This window comes from Hyaena hyaena, unplaced genomic scaffold, assembly GCF_003009895.1.
Source record: "Hyaena hyaena isolate Hyena2069 unplaced genomic scaffold, ASM300989v1 scaffold_8, whole genome shotgun sequence".
In the NCBI taxonomy this organism is placed as follows: Eukaryota; Metazoa; Chordata; class Mammalia; order Carnivora; family Hyaenidae; genus Hyaena; species Hyaena hyaena.
Genome location: NW_024080640.1, coordinates 4,275,862 through 4,292,557, shown reverse-complemented (window position 1 = coordinate 4,292,557; position 16,696 = coordinate 4,275,862). Strand labels below are relative to the sequence as shown.

At 35.9% G+C, this 16,696-nt stretch overlaps 1 protein-coding gene across 2 annotated transcripts in view; it reads right to left on the bottom strand.

Annotated features, from left to right (window-relative positions):
• Nucleotides 1-16,696, bottom strand: part of MKLN1 (muskelin 1) — a 361,418-nt gene that overhangs the window by 129,213 nt on the left and 215,509 nt on the right. For both annotated transcript variants that reach the window (XM_039243337.1, XM_039243345.1), the window contains one exon: nt 6,176-6,245. In XM_039243337.1, the coding sequence (XP_039099268.1) occupies nt 6,176-6,245 (70 nt within the window). The remainder of the gene's footprint in view (nt 1-6,175; nt 6,246-16,696) is intronic.

Sequence of the window (16,696 nt, the reverse complement as noted above, 5' to 3'; positions counted from 1 at the left end):
TTTTTAAAGTCTATTTACTTATTTTGAGAGAGAGAGAGAGAGAGTGCAAGCAGGGGAGGGGCAGGGAAAATCCCAAGTAGGCTCTGCTACCGAGGCAGGGCTCAAACTCTCGAACTAGGAGATCATGACCTGAGCAAAATCAAGAGTTGGTTGCCCAACCAACTGAGCTACACAGGTGCCACTGTAACTACACGTGTAGTTTCACCAACCCTAGGATATCTGCCAGTCACCATGAAAGACAGGTTTTCCATTGCACTATCAGTAACTCCAATAAAACATTCTGATGAAGGAGAAGGTACAATTACTATCTTAAAGCACTCGTGGGGTTTTCATTCATGCTGTATTTATTTACTCCCCATCTGAAAAGATGATCTAGAGTCTAAAGCAACGGTTTTCCCTTAGGTCTCAAAATATCTGTGCCCTACCATAATGAAAACAGCTTTAAGTTTTTTGCTTATACAAAATATAAATACTAATTAAAAATTAGAATAAAAAAAGATTTTAGAAGTATAAGAATGAAATTCAAAAGAAATAAAAAATCCACCACCATTTTGATAATAAATCGATTTAACTCTCTATGCACACAGACACATTCTTTACATAAGTGGAATCTCTTACATGTTGTTTTTAATGCGCATAACTTTTGAAGTAATTGTTTTGTTTTCTCTTTTTCATCCCTCATCTCTTTCACTCTTAAAATAACTAATGCTAACAATCAGATGTGTGTCCTTTCTTACCTTTATCTGGGCTCACTGCATCAAATAAAAATATACATACATACATGCTGGTGAGGTAGAGTTATTATTCAGGTAACAATAGTAGGATCTTATGATAGATGCTTCCGTGCATCTTGCTTTCCTCATTTTATGAGAGAAATCCATCCAAGTTAACTGGTATGAAGCCAGTTCATTTTATTTAAATGGTTAACAAGATCCCATGAAAAATGTATTCTAGCATTCCCCTATAGATAGGTATTCCTTTTTTACCCTGAATTATATTACTCAAGAATTAACATTATCAGGGGTGCCCAGGTGACTCAGTCGGTTGAGCCTCCAACTTTGGCTCAAGTCATGATCTCACAGTTTGTGAGTTTGAGCCCCACACTGGGCTCTGTGCTGTCAGCTCAGAGCCTGCTACAGATCCTCTGTACTCCACCCCCTGACCCCCCACGCCCCCCCCCAACCCCGATCCACTCTGTCTCTCTCTCTCTATTCCTCAAAGAATCCCAAGCAGGCTTCACAAAATCAGTACAGGGTCTGATGTCGGGCTCAAACTCATGGACTGTGAGATCATGACCTGAGCCAACACCAAGAGTCAGACGCTTAACCAACTGAGCCACTGTACTCCAAGTACATTATATTTTAGAAAGTGTTTTGGGGGGTGCCTGCATGGCTCAGTCGGTTAAGTGTAAGATTACTGATTTTGGCTCAGGTCTTATTCTCACTGTTCATGAGTCTAAGCCCTGCATTGGGCTCTGCAGTGATGATGCAAAGCCCGCTTGGGATTCTTTCTTTCTCTTTCTTTCTCTCTCTCTCAAAATAAATAAAAACAAACTTAAAAAAAAAAGGAAAGTGTTTTTGGACAATTCTTTTTTATTTTCAACTGTAATCTGCAATTTTGGTTACTGTGTTTTTCATTTCTATTTCAGATCTTCTTTTTTTTTTTTTTAATTCCTTGCCAAAATTTTCAGTATTGATTTTCATCTCCTTTTTCCCTTTAACACAGTAAGGGCACTTATTTTAAAACCTATATCTAAAACGCTATTATCTGTAAACTCTTAAATTTGGTAGATCTCAAATATGGAAAACTAAAAATAACTACATGTCTAGAATATTAACTTCTTCTAGAAGAGGTTTACCTGCTGCAGGTCTATGACTAGTGATACTACCACTTCTTGATTATTTTCATCAAATTTCAAGGACTGAGATAATATGAAATTGGGCTTCCCTGTGAGGGTGAGAATATCTCTGGTTCACCGTTACTCCTCAAACATAGCTTCAGGGTCCTAACCCAGCACAGGGAATCTACTACTCTACCACATTCCAGCCTCTGATTTCTTTCTGATCTTTATCTTCCTGGCCTCAAGAGTTTGTTAGAAGTGCTGTTCAGCTTTTCAGGATCTTAACTACTTCTTTAGGGGTCAACAGATACCCAGTGGAAAAGTGGCCCTAAAAGTAGGTCTCCTCTCTGGGTCCCTGTATCTTCCTCAATCTTAGCCCCATCCCTCTTTACTTCCTTGTTACCAAGATACTGCACCTTCAAAAAAATTTTTTTTCCTGTTTCATCCTCCTTAGTAGGACAGTTGGTCAAAATTAATTTTTCTCATATTTTTTCATTTAAAGAAGTTTTATTTGGTTCTCTTTCATACCTGTTAGATCACTTTTAACGTTTCCTATTCCTTACAAATACCTTTTATTTCTTTAAATACCGTACGCAAATTATTTTAACTCCAGTATCTTTGAGTACTTTCACTTCTTATACCCAATATTTTTGTAGGTTTCTCTATAGTTCCTTCCTAGTTCTTACTAAAGGCACCTGTAAAGGTCTTGGTACCTTTGGTTATCTTTGGGTGTGTACTGCTTCCTTTCCTTGAATGGAAAGATGATGATCTATGGAGACTACCTGAAGACTGGAGAAATGGTAACTATCTCCAGAGAGGATCTGCACTTGCTTTTATTGAGAACTTTAGGAGCACTATACATCCAGAATAACTTAAAATCAAAATCATACCAGAAGATTTCCTGAATTGCCAAGTATTAAGAATTTGATTACCGGGGCGCCTGGGTGGCTTAGTCACTTAAGTGTCCGACTTTCGCTTAGGTCATGATCTCACAGTTCGTGGGTTCAAGCCCCGCGTCGGGCTCTGTGCTGACTGCCAGCTCAGAGCCTGGAGCTTGTTTCAGTCTGTGACTCCCTCTCTCTCTGACCCTCCCCTGCTCATGCTCTCTCTCTCTCTCTCCTAGAAATAAATAAAACATTAAAAAAATTAAAAAAAAAAAAAAAGAATTTGATTACCAAATATATACAAAAAACAAAAAACACAGCTGAAATCTCTCAGGGGTGGGTTTTCTCCTTCTCTACTCAGTGCCAATGAGACTCCTGCCATAGTCCCCCCAGGCGTGGAGATTTCTGCTGTTTTATACATATTCTGAGAATTCATCAAATAGGGTCCCAGCTTTCATAACCTTTATGTATGTGTGCATCTTTTAAAAATTTAGCCATTTTAGGGGCGCCTGGGTGGCTCAGTCGGTTAAGCATCCAACTTCAGCTCAGGTCATGATCTTGTAGTTCTGCTGACAGCTCAGAGCCTGGAGCCTGCTTCAGATTCTCCCCCTCTCTGTCCCTCCCCCACTCATGCTCTGTCTCTCTCTGTTTCTCTCAAAAATAAATAAACATTACAAAAATTTCAAAAATTCAGCCCTTTTAGCAATTTTCAGAATATGGTTTGGGGGAAAAATATAAGGGTTGGAATTAATATTATAGACCTAGCTCACATCCACTAGGAGTATAAGACTACTTGCTACATATCTATACATTAAAACTATACCCATTCTATCCCATATGACAGTTTCTCACAAAACTAAGTAAAATCTGAAATTACTTTCAATTATATTTTTTCTGACAAGACTGCTGTTCTTTGAGATTGGCCACATGGAACCCCAGTTATGTCTCATTTGTAATTACAATGAGGAAAACAGATTCATGTTATCCATTTCCACGGTAAGTTAGTCTCTTTTATTTATTCGTTTTTATTTATTTATTTTTTAAAGTAGGCTCCACGTCCAGCATGGAGCCCAACATGGGGCCTGAGCTCACAACCCTGAGATCAAAACTGGAGCGGAGATCAAGAGTCAGACACTTAACTGACTGAGCCACCCAGGCACCCCAAGTTAGTCTCTTTTAAATCACAAAAATTTTAAGTAATTTCTACTCTCAGACTTACCACATTGAGTATTAATTGAATCACGGTATTTCTTGGCTCATTAGGAGGAAAGACGATAGTTAATTCACTGCTATAAAGTTTGGCACCCCATGGGTGCTTACTAAATAATTTTTGAATAAATAAGCAAATGAATAAGTAAAAAGACATTAAGTACTACTGCCTTCAAAATACAGTTCTCTAACAAATAAAGGAAATTTCACAGTAAAGAGGTTACCAATGTTTCAGTGATCATGAAAAAGATTATATTCATTAGTAAGACATAAAAACAACTGAATAAAAACACAAACACACCAAATTTGAGGGCTCAAGTAAAATGAAAAGGTGAATAACAAAAACATGACTGAAAAAGACAATGTATTCAACCTCAATGTGCATGGGAGTGGGGTATGTATCAATAACACACAATATAATCCCTCAAACAAATGCAACAAGGACTGAAAATGCAGGAAAATGCAAATTAAAGTCACAGTGAGTTATAATGAAAGATCTAACAGATTGGCAAAATTTAAAAATCAGCCATATAGAAGTGATAGGGAGAATGAAATGCATAGCAACTTTTGTATAATATCAGTGAGAAAACAAATTATACAGGCATTCTGGAAAATAGTTTTACATTATCTGATAAAAGCTGAACATACATATACCCTATGATCCACCAATTGTGCTCCACGGTATACACCCAAAAGAAAATTTTGTACATGTGCACCAGGAGATAACATACAAAAATGTTCATAAGCAGCCTGTTTATAATAGCAAACAACTATAAAAAACCGAAAAGCCTATCAATTGCAAAATGGATAAATACATTTTGGCATACTTCTATTACATTGGACTACTACACAGTAGTGAAAATTAAGAAACTACAATTATATTCAACATTAATAAATATATAAATAATAAAGCAAAAGAAAAGCAGATCAGGATTTATGAGTTATTCAATTTATATTATATTTATATAAAGTCAAAGCCAGATAAAAGGACATTTATATATTGGTTTTTGTGAGAGAGGACGTGTGTGCTTGCATAAAGGCTGGGGATGGGGAGAGGGAGAAAGAGAATCTTATGCAGTCTCCATCCCTAGTGCAGAGCCCTAGGCAGGGCTCCATCTCATGACTGTGAGATCATGACCTGAGCTGAAATCAACAGTCTGACATTTACCTAACTGAGCCACCCATGCGCCCTAATATAGGACATGTATAAACATATACATATATAATCTTGTGAGAATATGCTTAACAAAGCATGAAATATTAGTTACTGAGGTGGGGTTAGAGAAAAATATGATAGGACTCACAAGAAGCTTCAATAGGTTGTGGTTGTTTTGTGAAGACAGTTGAATAAATAGATAATTGTTATATTATTCTTTATACTATATATTAAAAACTATGAATATATAGTCTTTGGATATATATTTTGCAATTAAACATTTAAGCACCAGGTGACACAAAAAGATATGCAAATAGTTAAAAATATATATAAAAGGAAAAATAAGTATAAACATTAGGTTTCCAAAAATTACACTAGAAATTACACTAGAATTTACTTACCCATCTGCTTTACCTATCAGAGCATTAGTTTCTTCAAGGATATGGACATAATAAACATTAACTTAAAGAATATAACTGAAAGAATGACTTTTTAAATTCAAATGACCTCAGACAACATTTCTCAAGGAAAGAATTTAGTTCATGGTCTTGACATCATCTAATACACCACTTTAGTAAAATAACAAACTATATTAAGTTTACTTTCCCTAGAAGGCAGTCATTGAGTCACTGAGTCAAAGTTCAACTTACTAACATTTCCTTAAACATTTATAGAACGACTTGAGTTTGGTACAACAGAAGTCACAACCTCTGCTCAGATCAGCACTCAGATCAGTTACTGCTCAAAACAGTAACAGTACCTTAACCGGTTTTTTTCATTAACATTTTCCTCAAAAGCTATCAAGAAACTTAATTTTGCATCATTAGTAATCTGGTAAAAACACATATTAGATTTAAACTGCTCCAATAGGCAGAAGTAAAAGTCTATGTTTCACCAAATTCCACACTGCATTTACCTATGAAATAAAAATTCTTTCAAAACTTTTAACAAACCAAAAATCAAAATAAAAATCTACCTCACAATTTCAAAGACTGAATAAATTACTAGTGAATTCCAGATAACTGATGTCAATTAAATGACTATTTAAATTTTGACTTCTAAATGGTATCAGGAGCTTCATCTTACCTGGGGAGGATAGTTGCTCTCTGAAGACCACCTTGAAGATTGGTCATTTGGTTTATCCACTAAAATGTTCCTGAAATAAAGAAAATTATAGCAAATAATTAAAATTATAGGTGAATTTGGGGGTGCCTGGGTGGCTCAGTCAGTTAAGGGTCCGAATCTTGATTTCAGTTCAGGTCATGATCTCAGTTTGTAAGTTTGAGCCCTGCATCAGGCTCTCTGAGCTGGCAGCATGAAGCCTGCTTGGGATTCTCTCTGCCTCTCCCTAGTGTGTGTGTCTCTCTCTCTCTCTCTCTCTCAAACTAAACTTAAAAAAATAAATTACAAGAGAATGTGAATATGCAAAATGAGGAATAATCTACCAGATGCTGAAATTATCATAGTTATATAATGTTTGGAGCTTGAACAGAAAGAGAAAATAAAATAAGAAACAGAAAAGCTCTAGTATATATGAGATTTTTAAAATATGATAAAGGTAGCATTTCAAACAATGGAAAAAGCAATAAAAAATAATAAATACTTCTACTTCATACTAAGTGACAAAGTGAACAACAGTACATATACTTAAGGTAAAAAAATAAAACACCTAAGAATAAATAAGTTACCATATGTACATATTATATATATCACTATATTATACAATTACATTGTTATATTAGATATTATATAATAAGAATGCATATACATCATATATGCATATGTATACACATACAATCAATCTTTAGATTAAGAAGTCTTTAAAGCACTGGGTGAAAAAAAGGAAATGATATAAGTAACTTGGAAGATGGTGCTTTCACTGGAAACTATAAGGCTAAAGACAAATGGAACCATATATAAAAACTGTATTTGGTAAAGTTGTTTTTCAAGATATATGACTTAATTCTGAAATAGTTTACATATATACTGGGGTTGAATAAATAAGTAAATGGACAGCATATGGTGGCAGCCAAGCTTCTCACTTTGGAATGAAAGTTACAGAAAAGCAAAGGGAAGATGGTTAGAATGGACCCTGTGGTACTTAACTGGATTAGAGCCAGAGACATCACTGTGAACTCATGTTTAGTTTAATACAGACACAGATAAATAGATATGAAAGCAATTACAGATATATGTGTGCATATATGCACACACACCACAGTTTTTCCTAGTTCTGTTCACTAAAAGGGACTGGAAGTAGTGACACCCCAGTAGCAATGAGCACACCCAGCACAAAGATCTTGGTTTCTACATAATATTCCCCAATAAAAGAAAATAGGAATTCTAGGGGAAATGCCTAGTTCTAGGATTGGAGCAGGGAATTCAAAAAATAAACCTGGAGCATCTTGTAGCACTCAAAAAATTTAAAAAATAAAGGTTGGAGACATATCAAAAAGACACAGAGAAGACAACATAAAAGAATGAAAGAATGAATGACCAAAGCTGAAATAATTTAAACAAAATAAATAGTATAGTACTGGATTATAACCAAAGAATAAATAAATATCCATGAGTCCATACTGATATAAATAATCCCACTCTAATCATCTAACAAACTCAAATTGAAGAACATTCAATAAAATATATGACTAATACCTCTCAAAACCCTGAATATAATGAAAAACAAGGAAAGACTGAAGACTTGTCACACACCAGAGGGAAGTAAGGAGACATGATAAGTAATATTAATGATAGTTAATTTATCTTTTCTTAGTAATCTCTACACCCAATGTGGGGCTCGAACTCATGACCCCAAGATCAAGAGTCACATGCTCTTCCATCTCAGCCAGCCAGGTGCCCCAAAATAATAAGTATAAATACAAATATAAACATAAGTATATATTTATTGATCTTCAATGTACAGATTATGAAACTGAGAGAGACAAACTAATTTGCCTAAATATGCAAACACCTAAGTAGTAAGGATTTGAATCCAAGGCTGTCTGACTCCAAAGTCAATGCTCTTAATTATACTACACAGCTTGAGAACTATTCCACTTCTTAGAACTTAAAGAATAACCTAAAAAATAATCCAGGTGATGTAAATCACCCACATTCATTACAGCACAGTTTATAATAGCAAACTGTATGCAGCTTAACCATGTAATAATAAGGAATTAATTAGACACATTATGACACAACTGTGTTATACAATGCCATGTACTCATGATCTACAGGCTAACTTTAATGTCACTGGAAAACGTTCACTACACAGTAAGTGAAGAGAAAAAGTAGTTTATAGCATATATATGATAAATAAAGTATCTTAAGTAACAATATTCATGCATGGAGAGAAAAGACAAAGAACATACACTGAATCGTCAATGTTGCTTTCAATGATGAGATTACATGGACTTTCCCTCTTTTCTGTATTATTCAAGCTTTCTAAAATTAACACGTTACTTTCATAAAAAAATTTTTTTAACAAAAATGAGTTACAAAACACAAAATGAAGATAACCCTACACAGAAAAAATTGTACTATGGTTAAAAGCTGAAGCTAAAAACCCAGGATTAAAAAAAATCACTGATATGAATGTTATAAAGCATGTAAGAAAATCTAACATATTATAACTATGATAAAATGGGACCGCAAAAAAAATCATTCATGTTAATGAATGGCATGAGGGAGCTTAACCAATCATAATCTGAAAGATGAGCAGATGGACAACTAAATACAAAGTCAAGGGGGCCAAACAGTTGCAATATGTTGTGGTCTTGTGAACTTTGAAATGCCTATTATACAGCGATTTGTCGATTCAGCAGTTGGATATCTGAGGCTGAAATTCAGGGATAAATATATGTATCTGCAGGGACATCAGTACATCATAGCTAAAATATTTAAAGCCATAATACTGAATGGGATGACCTAAGGCCTGACATGAAGCTAGAGAAACCAAAAGACTCATTAAGCTATGGGGGTCCATCATTTCAGGGGTCTAGATGAGAAAGGTCAAGCAAAGGAGACTAAAAAGGGACAAAGATGAAGAAAACAGAAACTCAGAAAGTATGGATGCCAAATGAAAATATTTTAAGGCAAGAAGTGAAAAATTACATAAAATGCTGCTGAGAAGATAGGGACTGGATGTATTTACCCTCATATGTCTAACTTCAAGGCTGAACGCTGCTACATACAAAGTGCGTAATAAATATTTGATAATGATATGAACAAATAAGTAGCACTACAAAGAAAAATTAAAGTAGAACCATCAAAGCATAAAATATATTAATAATACTTATTACCTGCAACTTAAAGCTAGTACTAACTAAATATAAATGATAAATGGGGCACCTGGCTGGCTCCATTGGTAGAGCATGCAGCTCTTCATCTTGGAATTGTGAGTTTGAGGTCCACACTGGGTGTAGAGAATACTTTATGGTTTGGAAAGATGGAGGCTTGAAGATATTCCTGATAATCTCAGTGGCAACATTGGGTCAACTACTAAGTACATCTCCTGAGCTCAGCAGGTGACAGAGGCCAGAATCAGAACTTTAAGAACCATAACAAAGGCTTGGTCAGAGGAAAATCAAAAGACCCATGGACAGCTCTCTCCTCAATAGAAAGGGATCAACTGCATGAGCATTTCTGGGACAATCTGCTATTCTCCCTGGCCCACAAAGAGCTTCAGAAGCAAGCTAACCAATTTGGTTCCTTTTATCACTGGAGTTGAAAGTACTTCCCCTCTTAGCTGAGGATATCCAGATACCGGTAACCTACAAAGAACTAACAACATAGAAAAAGACTGCTGGTCTACCTACTATCTCAAGCATGGGAAGCTTTACCCAAAGAGCACATAATACAAGAAAGTTTGCATAGAAGAATAAATGCAAAGAGCCAAGAAAACTTATCAGAAAGACTAGTGAGAGGAAGTCATGTTACCAGCTTTTAAATACACTTCAAATCCCTAGAATTAAAAACAGTAGGGAATGGTGCAGAAACAGACGTAGCTCAGAGAAACAAAAACCCAGAAACTGAGCCCAGTGTAGACTAGAACTTAATATTTGATTAAGGTAAGGGGAGAGGGAGGGAGGCAAACCATGAGAGACTCTTGAATGCTGAAAACAAACTGAGGGCTGAGGGGAGGTAGGGGAGAGGGGAAGGGGGGTGATGGGCGTGAAGGAGGGCACCTGTTGGGATGAGCACTGGGTGACATATGTAAACCAACTTGACAATAAACTATAAAAAACTATTTGATTAAGGTAATATTTTATATCATTGGGAAATGGTAGTTCATAGTTAAATGATGCTTACACAACTGAAGGGAGAAAATAACTCCTACCTAATACAAAATTAATCCCAATTAACAATTTTAACATACATATATATATAAAAATCTTAGGAAAAGTATTTAGAAGCCATTATATGCAACCAAAAGTGAGAGATCTTTTTGCCAAGAAACACAGAAGATGTAAAAGAAAAAATAACTACTTGATTATAAAAAAAACTTCTGAATTTTGTAGTATGAAAAACACCATAAATAAAAACCAGAAACCAGCAATAGAAAAAAATGTTTGCAACTCATAGGACTAATAAGGTATTATTATTTAAAATATGAAAAATATTATTTCACATTGAGGATAAGATGAACACAATTGAAAATAAGCAGAATGTTACTAAAATCATTAAAATAACCAATAACCAGCAACAAAAATTAACATAAGATACTCTTTTTCATCCATCAAATTGATTAAATTAGAGCCCTACTATCAGGAAATCAGGTAGAAAAGGTGGACATGTCCATTACCTCAGCCTTTATGGAAAGTTAATGTGCAGCATCTATTAAAACTTTCAATGTACACGTTCTTTTCCTTAACACTCTCATCTCAGAATCTATCTCATAAAAATAAAATCATTAGTACATAAGGACATATGTATAGAGACTTGTACACTGAGTCTGTTTAATGCAGAATTTTTTATAGTACCAGAGAAAATAAACCATGGAACATTATACATTATACCAGAGAAAATAAATTATAGAACATATAAACCATGGAATATTAAAGAGTATTTCAGAAGCACCTGATTGGCTCAGTCCAACATTGGCTCAGGTCATGATCTTGCAGCCCCATCGGGCTCTGTGCTGACAGTGCAGAGCCTGGAGCCTGCTTCAGATTCTGTGTCTCCCCCTCTCTCTGCCCCTCCCTTGCTCATGCACTGACTCTCTCTCTCTCTCTCTCTCAAAAATAAATAAACATTAAAAAAATATTTTTAAAGAGTATTTCAGTTCTATGTCAGCTAACCTGGGAGAAATTTTTGCAATATAAGATACAAAGCAGCATGTATAATCCTACTGTTGTAAAAAAAAAAAAAAAAAAAAAAAAACCTATTATTTATATATTTGTAAACAATTCAATTAACAAGAATGGTATGACCTAATTTATATCAAATTATATAAAGCAAGCACAAAATAATAAGCCTAAAACGGAACATAAGTACTATTAAGGGATTTTACTAATTTTCTTCTATTTGTCATATTGCTCAGGTTTTTATAATAAACATTATTTATATAAACATTAAAAATAATTATTGTAAAAATATGACAGTTGAGATGGCAATAAACTTTCCGTATTTCTGGCAAACGGACTAAACTAAGATCAGATAATCAAGTCAGACTCAACTTTTCTTTCTTTCTAAAGACATAGGAGATGCAGAAACAAGTAATAAGGGCGTATTGGCTTTTAAAATTTTTAAGGGACAAATCATCTCCCAAAGCTTAAAGTCAATTGTAGATTGGTTTTTTTTTTTTTTTAATGTTTTATTTATTGGGAGAGAGAGAGAGAGACAGCGTGAGCAGGGGAGGGTCAGAGAGAGAGGGAGTCACAGACTGAAACAGGCTCCAGGCTCTGAGCTGGCAGTCAGCACAGAGCCTGACGCGGGGCTCGAACCCATGAACCGCAAGATCATAACCTAAGCGAAAGTCGGACGCTTAACCAACTAAGCCACCCAGGTGCCCCAATTGTAGATTGTTTCTAATTCTCCCTCCTGATTGTTCCTTTCCTCAATCCATTTTCGCTCTTCTGCAAGGCAAATGAGAAAGCAGTTCAAGGCCGTGGCTATTAACATCAGTCCTTCACCAACAGAAAGAGAGGCACTATGGAAGCATTCTATAAAATACATTCTTCTTGGGGCTCCTGGGTGGCTCAGTTGGTTAAGCGTCTGACTTTGGCTCAGATCACGACGTCACGGCTTGCGAGTTCGAGCCGCGTCAGGCTCTGTGTTGACAGCTCAGAGTCTGAAGCCTGCTGAGGATTTGGTGTCCCTCTCGCTCTACCCCTCAGCCACTCATGCTGTCTCTGTCTCTTAAGAATAAAACATTAAAAAAAATTTTTTAAATAAATAAAACATGTTCTTCTTTTAATCATCCTTCCTGGTATACTTCTCAAAGACCTTGTAAAACCCACTACTACTACTGGCATAATTTAATAGCTTTTCCTTTTTTTAATTCTGAGGAATAAGCAAGAGACCTAAACCTCTAATACTAAACATGTCAATGACAGTAACAGTTTACAATCTCTGGTTTCTTTTTTTTTTTTTTTTTTAATATTTTATTTATTTTTGAGATAGAGACAGCGTGAGCAGGGGAGGGTCAGAGAGAGAGGGGGACACAGAATCTGAAACAGACTCCAGGCTCTGAGCTATTCCTCAGCACAGAGCCCGATGCAGGGCTTGAACCCACGAACCGTGAGATCTTGACCTGAGCTGAAGTCGGACGCTTAACCGACTGAGCCACCCAGGTGCCCCTACAATCTCTGGTTTCTAAAAGGAGAAATATCCCATCTACAGCCTCTACTAAAGGAGTAATCCTAGACAGTGATGTGTTTTTTTTTTAATTTTTTTAATGTTTATTTCTTTTTTTTATTTGACAAAGAATTTATTTGCATATAAGAGTAAATGGGAAAGTATTATTAGTTTGCTATTTACATGAAATAGTTAAAACTTAAAATTTATTTATTATTGTTGTTTTTTACAAATAGTTTATTGTCAAGTTGGTTTCCATTGTTTTATTTATTTCTGAGAGAGAGAGAGAGAGAGAGTGAGAGTGAGAGAGGGAGCAAGGGAGGGTCAGAGAGAGAGGGAGACACAGAATCCGAAGCAGGCTCCAGGCTCTGAGCTGGCTGTCAGCACAAAGCCCAACGTGGGCTTGAACCCACAAACCGTGAGATCATGACCTGAGCCAAAGTCGGATGCCTAACCAACTGAGCCACCCAGGCGCCCCATAGACAGTGATGTTTTTATACCTGTGACTTTCCTTAACAACTATCTGAAGGACAGCTAATCTAGACTGGCTAGTGACCAATGATGAAAAGCATAAGACCAAAAAAAAAAAAAAAGTATAAGTAAACAGAACCACTGAAACAGCAAAAAGATATACACAGCAGTAAGAATAAGAGATAGAACAGAAAGGAGCCAGTGAGTAGTAAGATAAGAATGCAGCAGCCCAGTCTCTTAAGTGTCTGACTTTGGTTCCGGTCATTTTATGGTTTGTGAGTTTGAGCCCATGTGCTGACAGCTCAGAGCCTGAAGCCTCCTTCGGATTCTGTGTCTCCCTCTCTCTCTCTCTGCCCCTCCCCCACTCCGACTCTGTCTATCTCTCAATACTGAATAAATGTTTTAAAAAATTTTTCAATTAAAAAAATTAAAAAAAAAGAATGCAGCAGACAAAAATAAAAAAAGAATGTGGCAGACATAAAATAGAAATACTCCAGGTAACAAAGGAGAGAAATTGATGGCTTAAGTACCAGTTGCCATGAGGCTCTGTTTCTGGCAACCAAAGGAATGTGACTCAATACTCTTCTAGGTACTTAATGACTGATTTTAACATTTTTACTACTGGGGCACCTGGATGGCTCACACAGCTGAGCAGCCAACTCTTGGTTTCAGCTCAGGTAGTGTTCTTGTGGTTCATGGGATAGAGCCCCACATTGGGCTCTACACTGATAGCACGGAGTCTGCTTGGGATTCTCTCATCCTCTCTGTCTGCCTCTACTCCCCCTCTCAAATAAATAAATAAACTAAGAAAAAAAAAAGTTTTACTACTGCCTGAAAAAGTAAATAAATGACAAAGAAAAAAGTTATAGAAGACAAAATTCAGTATAGAAACTATGTGATTCAAATAATGATTCACCTACTAAGGTTAAATATCTGCCATTCTAAAATATACTTGGGGCACCTGGGTGGTTCAGTCAGTTAAGCATCTAACTTCGGTTCAGGTCACGATCTCACGGCTCTTGTGAGTTCAAGCCCCACATCAGCTTGTGTGCTGAAAGCTCAGAGCCTGGAACCTGCCCCGGATTCTTTGTCTCCCTCTCTCTCTGCCCCTCCCCTACTTGTGCTCACTCGCTTGCGCTCTCTCTCTTTCTTTCTCTAAAAATAATAAAATAAAATAATAAAATAAACTAAAATATACTTGAAATACAAAATGCAAATAATAACTGAGAAATGGTCAAGAGAAACTGATAAGGAAGATGGGTTGAGGAGTAAAATGACCATTTTCACCAGGGTTTCTAAAACAAAGGTTTTAATTTAATTTTACTTATTTTAAAAAACGTTTATTAATTTATTTTGAGAGAGAAAGAGAGCAGCAGAGAGAGAAAGAGAGAGGGAGGGAGAGAAAATTCCAAGCAGGCTCTGCACTGTCAGCACTTGAACTCACGAACTGTGAGATCATGACCTGAGCTGAAATCAAAAGGCAGATACTTAACCAACCTAGCCACCCAGGCATCCCAAAGTATATTTTAAAATTAAAATGTACTATTTCATTCCTACCAATGCAGAATGAAAGCTGAGGCAATAAAAATCAACCACATCAAGTCTTCAGACACAGAATACAAAGACAAAGCTATGAGTAATTAAAGTCTTCAATTAGGACTATAAAAATTTACAGTGAAACAAATGGGCAAGTGAAATATGTAATACAGTGTTAACTTTTTCCAAGTTATGTCTCTATTTTGCATATTTTTAAATGTACTAAATATATACTATCAATTAAACATCAGAAACAAACTATTAAAATTCATCATGAGAAGATAATTTATTGGACATTTTGAGTTCAAGTCAGCAAATTAAAAATCTTTTTTTGGTTAAACATGCTCAAACCATAAGCCTACTTGGCAATACCTTTTAAATTACTGCTCCTAAGAATACTTTAAATATAAAAAGCAGCACTTGGGCAAAAAAAAATGGAGCATTTAACATTTTTATTCTATGAATGGACGCTCAGAATACTTATCAGTAAATCCAGTCGATTTTAAATTCAGAGTTTTAGATACTCAAAAGGTACTCTGATGCGAGGAAGTCAGTTCAGAAGAGTATTTAAGGATTCAAGTCCAAAATATTTTCCTTTGAGTAGCTTAAAAAGACCGTATTAAAACCTGTGCCCTTTTTGTTGAATGAGGATTCAAACTTTGACCAGGAATCATAAGATTACAGAGGTGACCACTAACTGTTTGGATGGCCTTAAGTACATCACATAATCGCTCAGGGTTTTAATTCCTTTATCTGAAGTACAAAGGGAAAGGCTGAATTCCTTGGTCTCAAGTTTCTTCCAGCTCTAATCAGAGCAGCAGCACTGTACAATTCTACAAAACACCACTCATGAAGCCATGTTAACATTCTACAATTCTGTGAAATTTTACATCCTTTACTCAAAGTATTGTGTATAATCCTCCTCCTACATAGCAGTCAATAACATACAACCCCATGATAAATGGAGTTCCATTATGTGTGAACACTGCTGGGGTACCAGCATGACAGCACAAGAATGGGTACCTGTGGCCAAAAAGGTTATTACCTATTTAAAAAATTTTTTTTAATGTTTATTTATTTTTGAGAGAGAGACAGAGAGTGAGTGGGGGAGAAACAGAGAGAGAGGGAGACAGAATCCAAAGCAGGCTCCAGAGTGAACTGTCAGCACAGAGCCCAACGCAGGGCTCAGACTCATAAACAGTGAGATCACGACCTGAGCAGAAGTCTAGTGCTTAACTGAGCCACCCAGGCGCCCTATGATCTATTTTTTAATAAATAGTAAATGGAAATAACATAAAACTTAGCAGAAAGAAAAAGTTATACAATAATAAGTAATTCAGATTGTAAAAACAGAAATCAACTCAAATCAATTTTGAATATCCATAGCTATAGAGTGGTAAAGAGTATACTATAAAAATAATAGCTTCTCCAAAATTCACTTACACTTGTACATACTATAGAGGCTTAGACTCCTTTCCAAATATTTCCCAATTTTCACCCAGAAGCATGGTGGGGAGGAGGCCTACTATAAGCTGAAGTTACTTAATTCAACAAATATTTACTGAGTCCTATATGCCAGACATTGTGTTGGGCTCTAAGAATATAGTAGTATATAAGACAGACAAGATTCCCACTTGTTTGTTTCTAAAAACTTTTTTTAAGTTTATTTATTTATTTTGAGAGAGAACGCAGGAACAAGCAGGGGAGGGGCAGAGAGAGAGGGAGAGAGAGAGAATCCCAAGCAGGCTCTGCGCTGTCATCATAGAGCCCAATGAGAGGCTCAAACTCAAAAGCCATAAGATC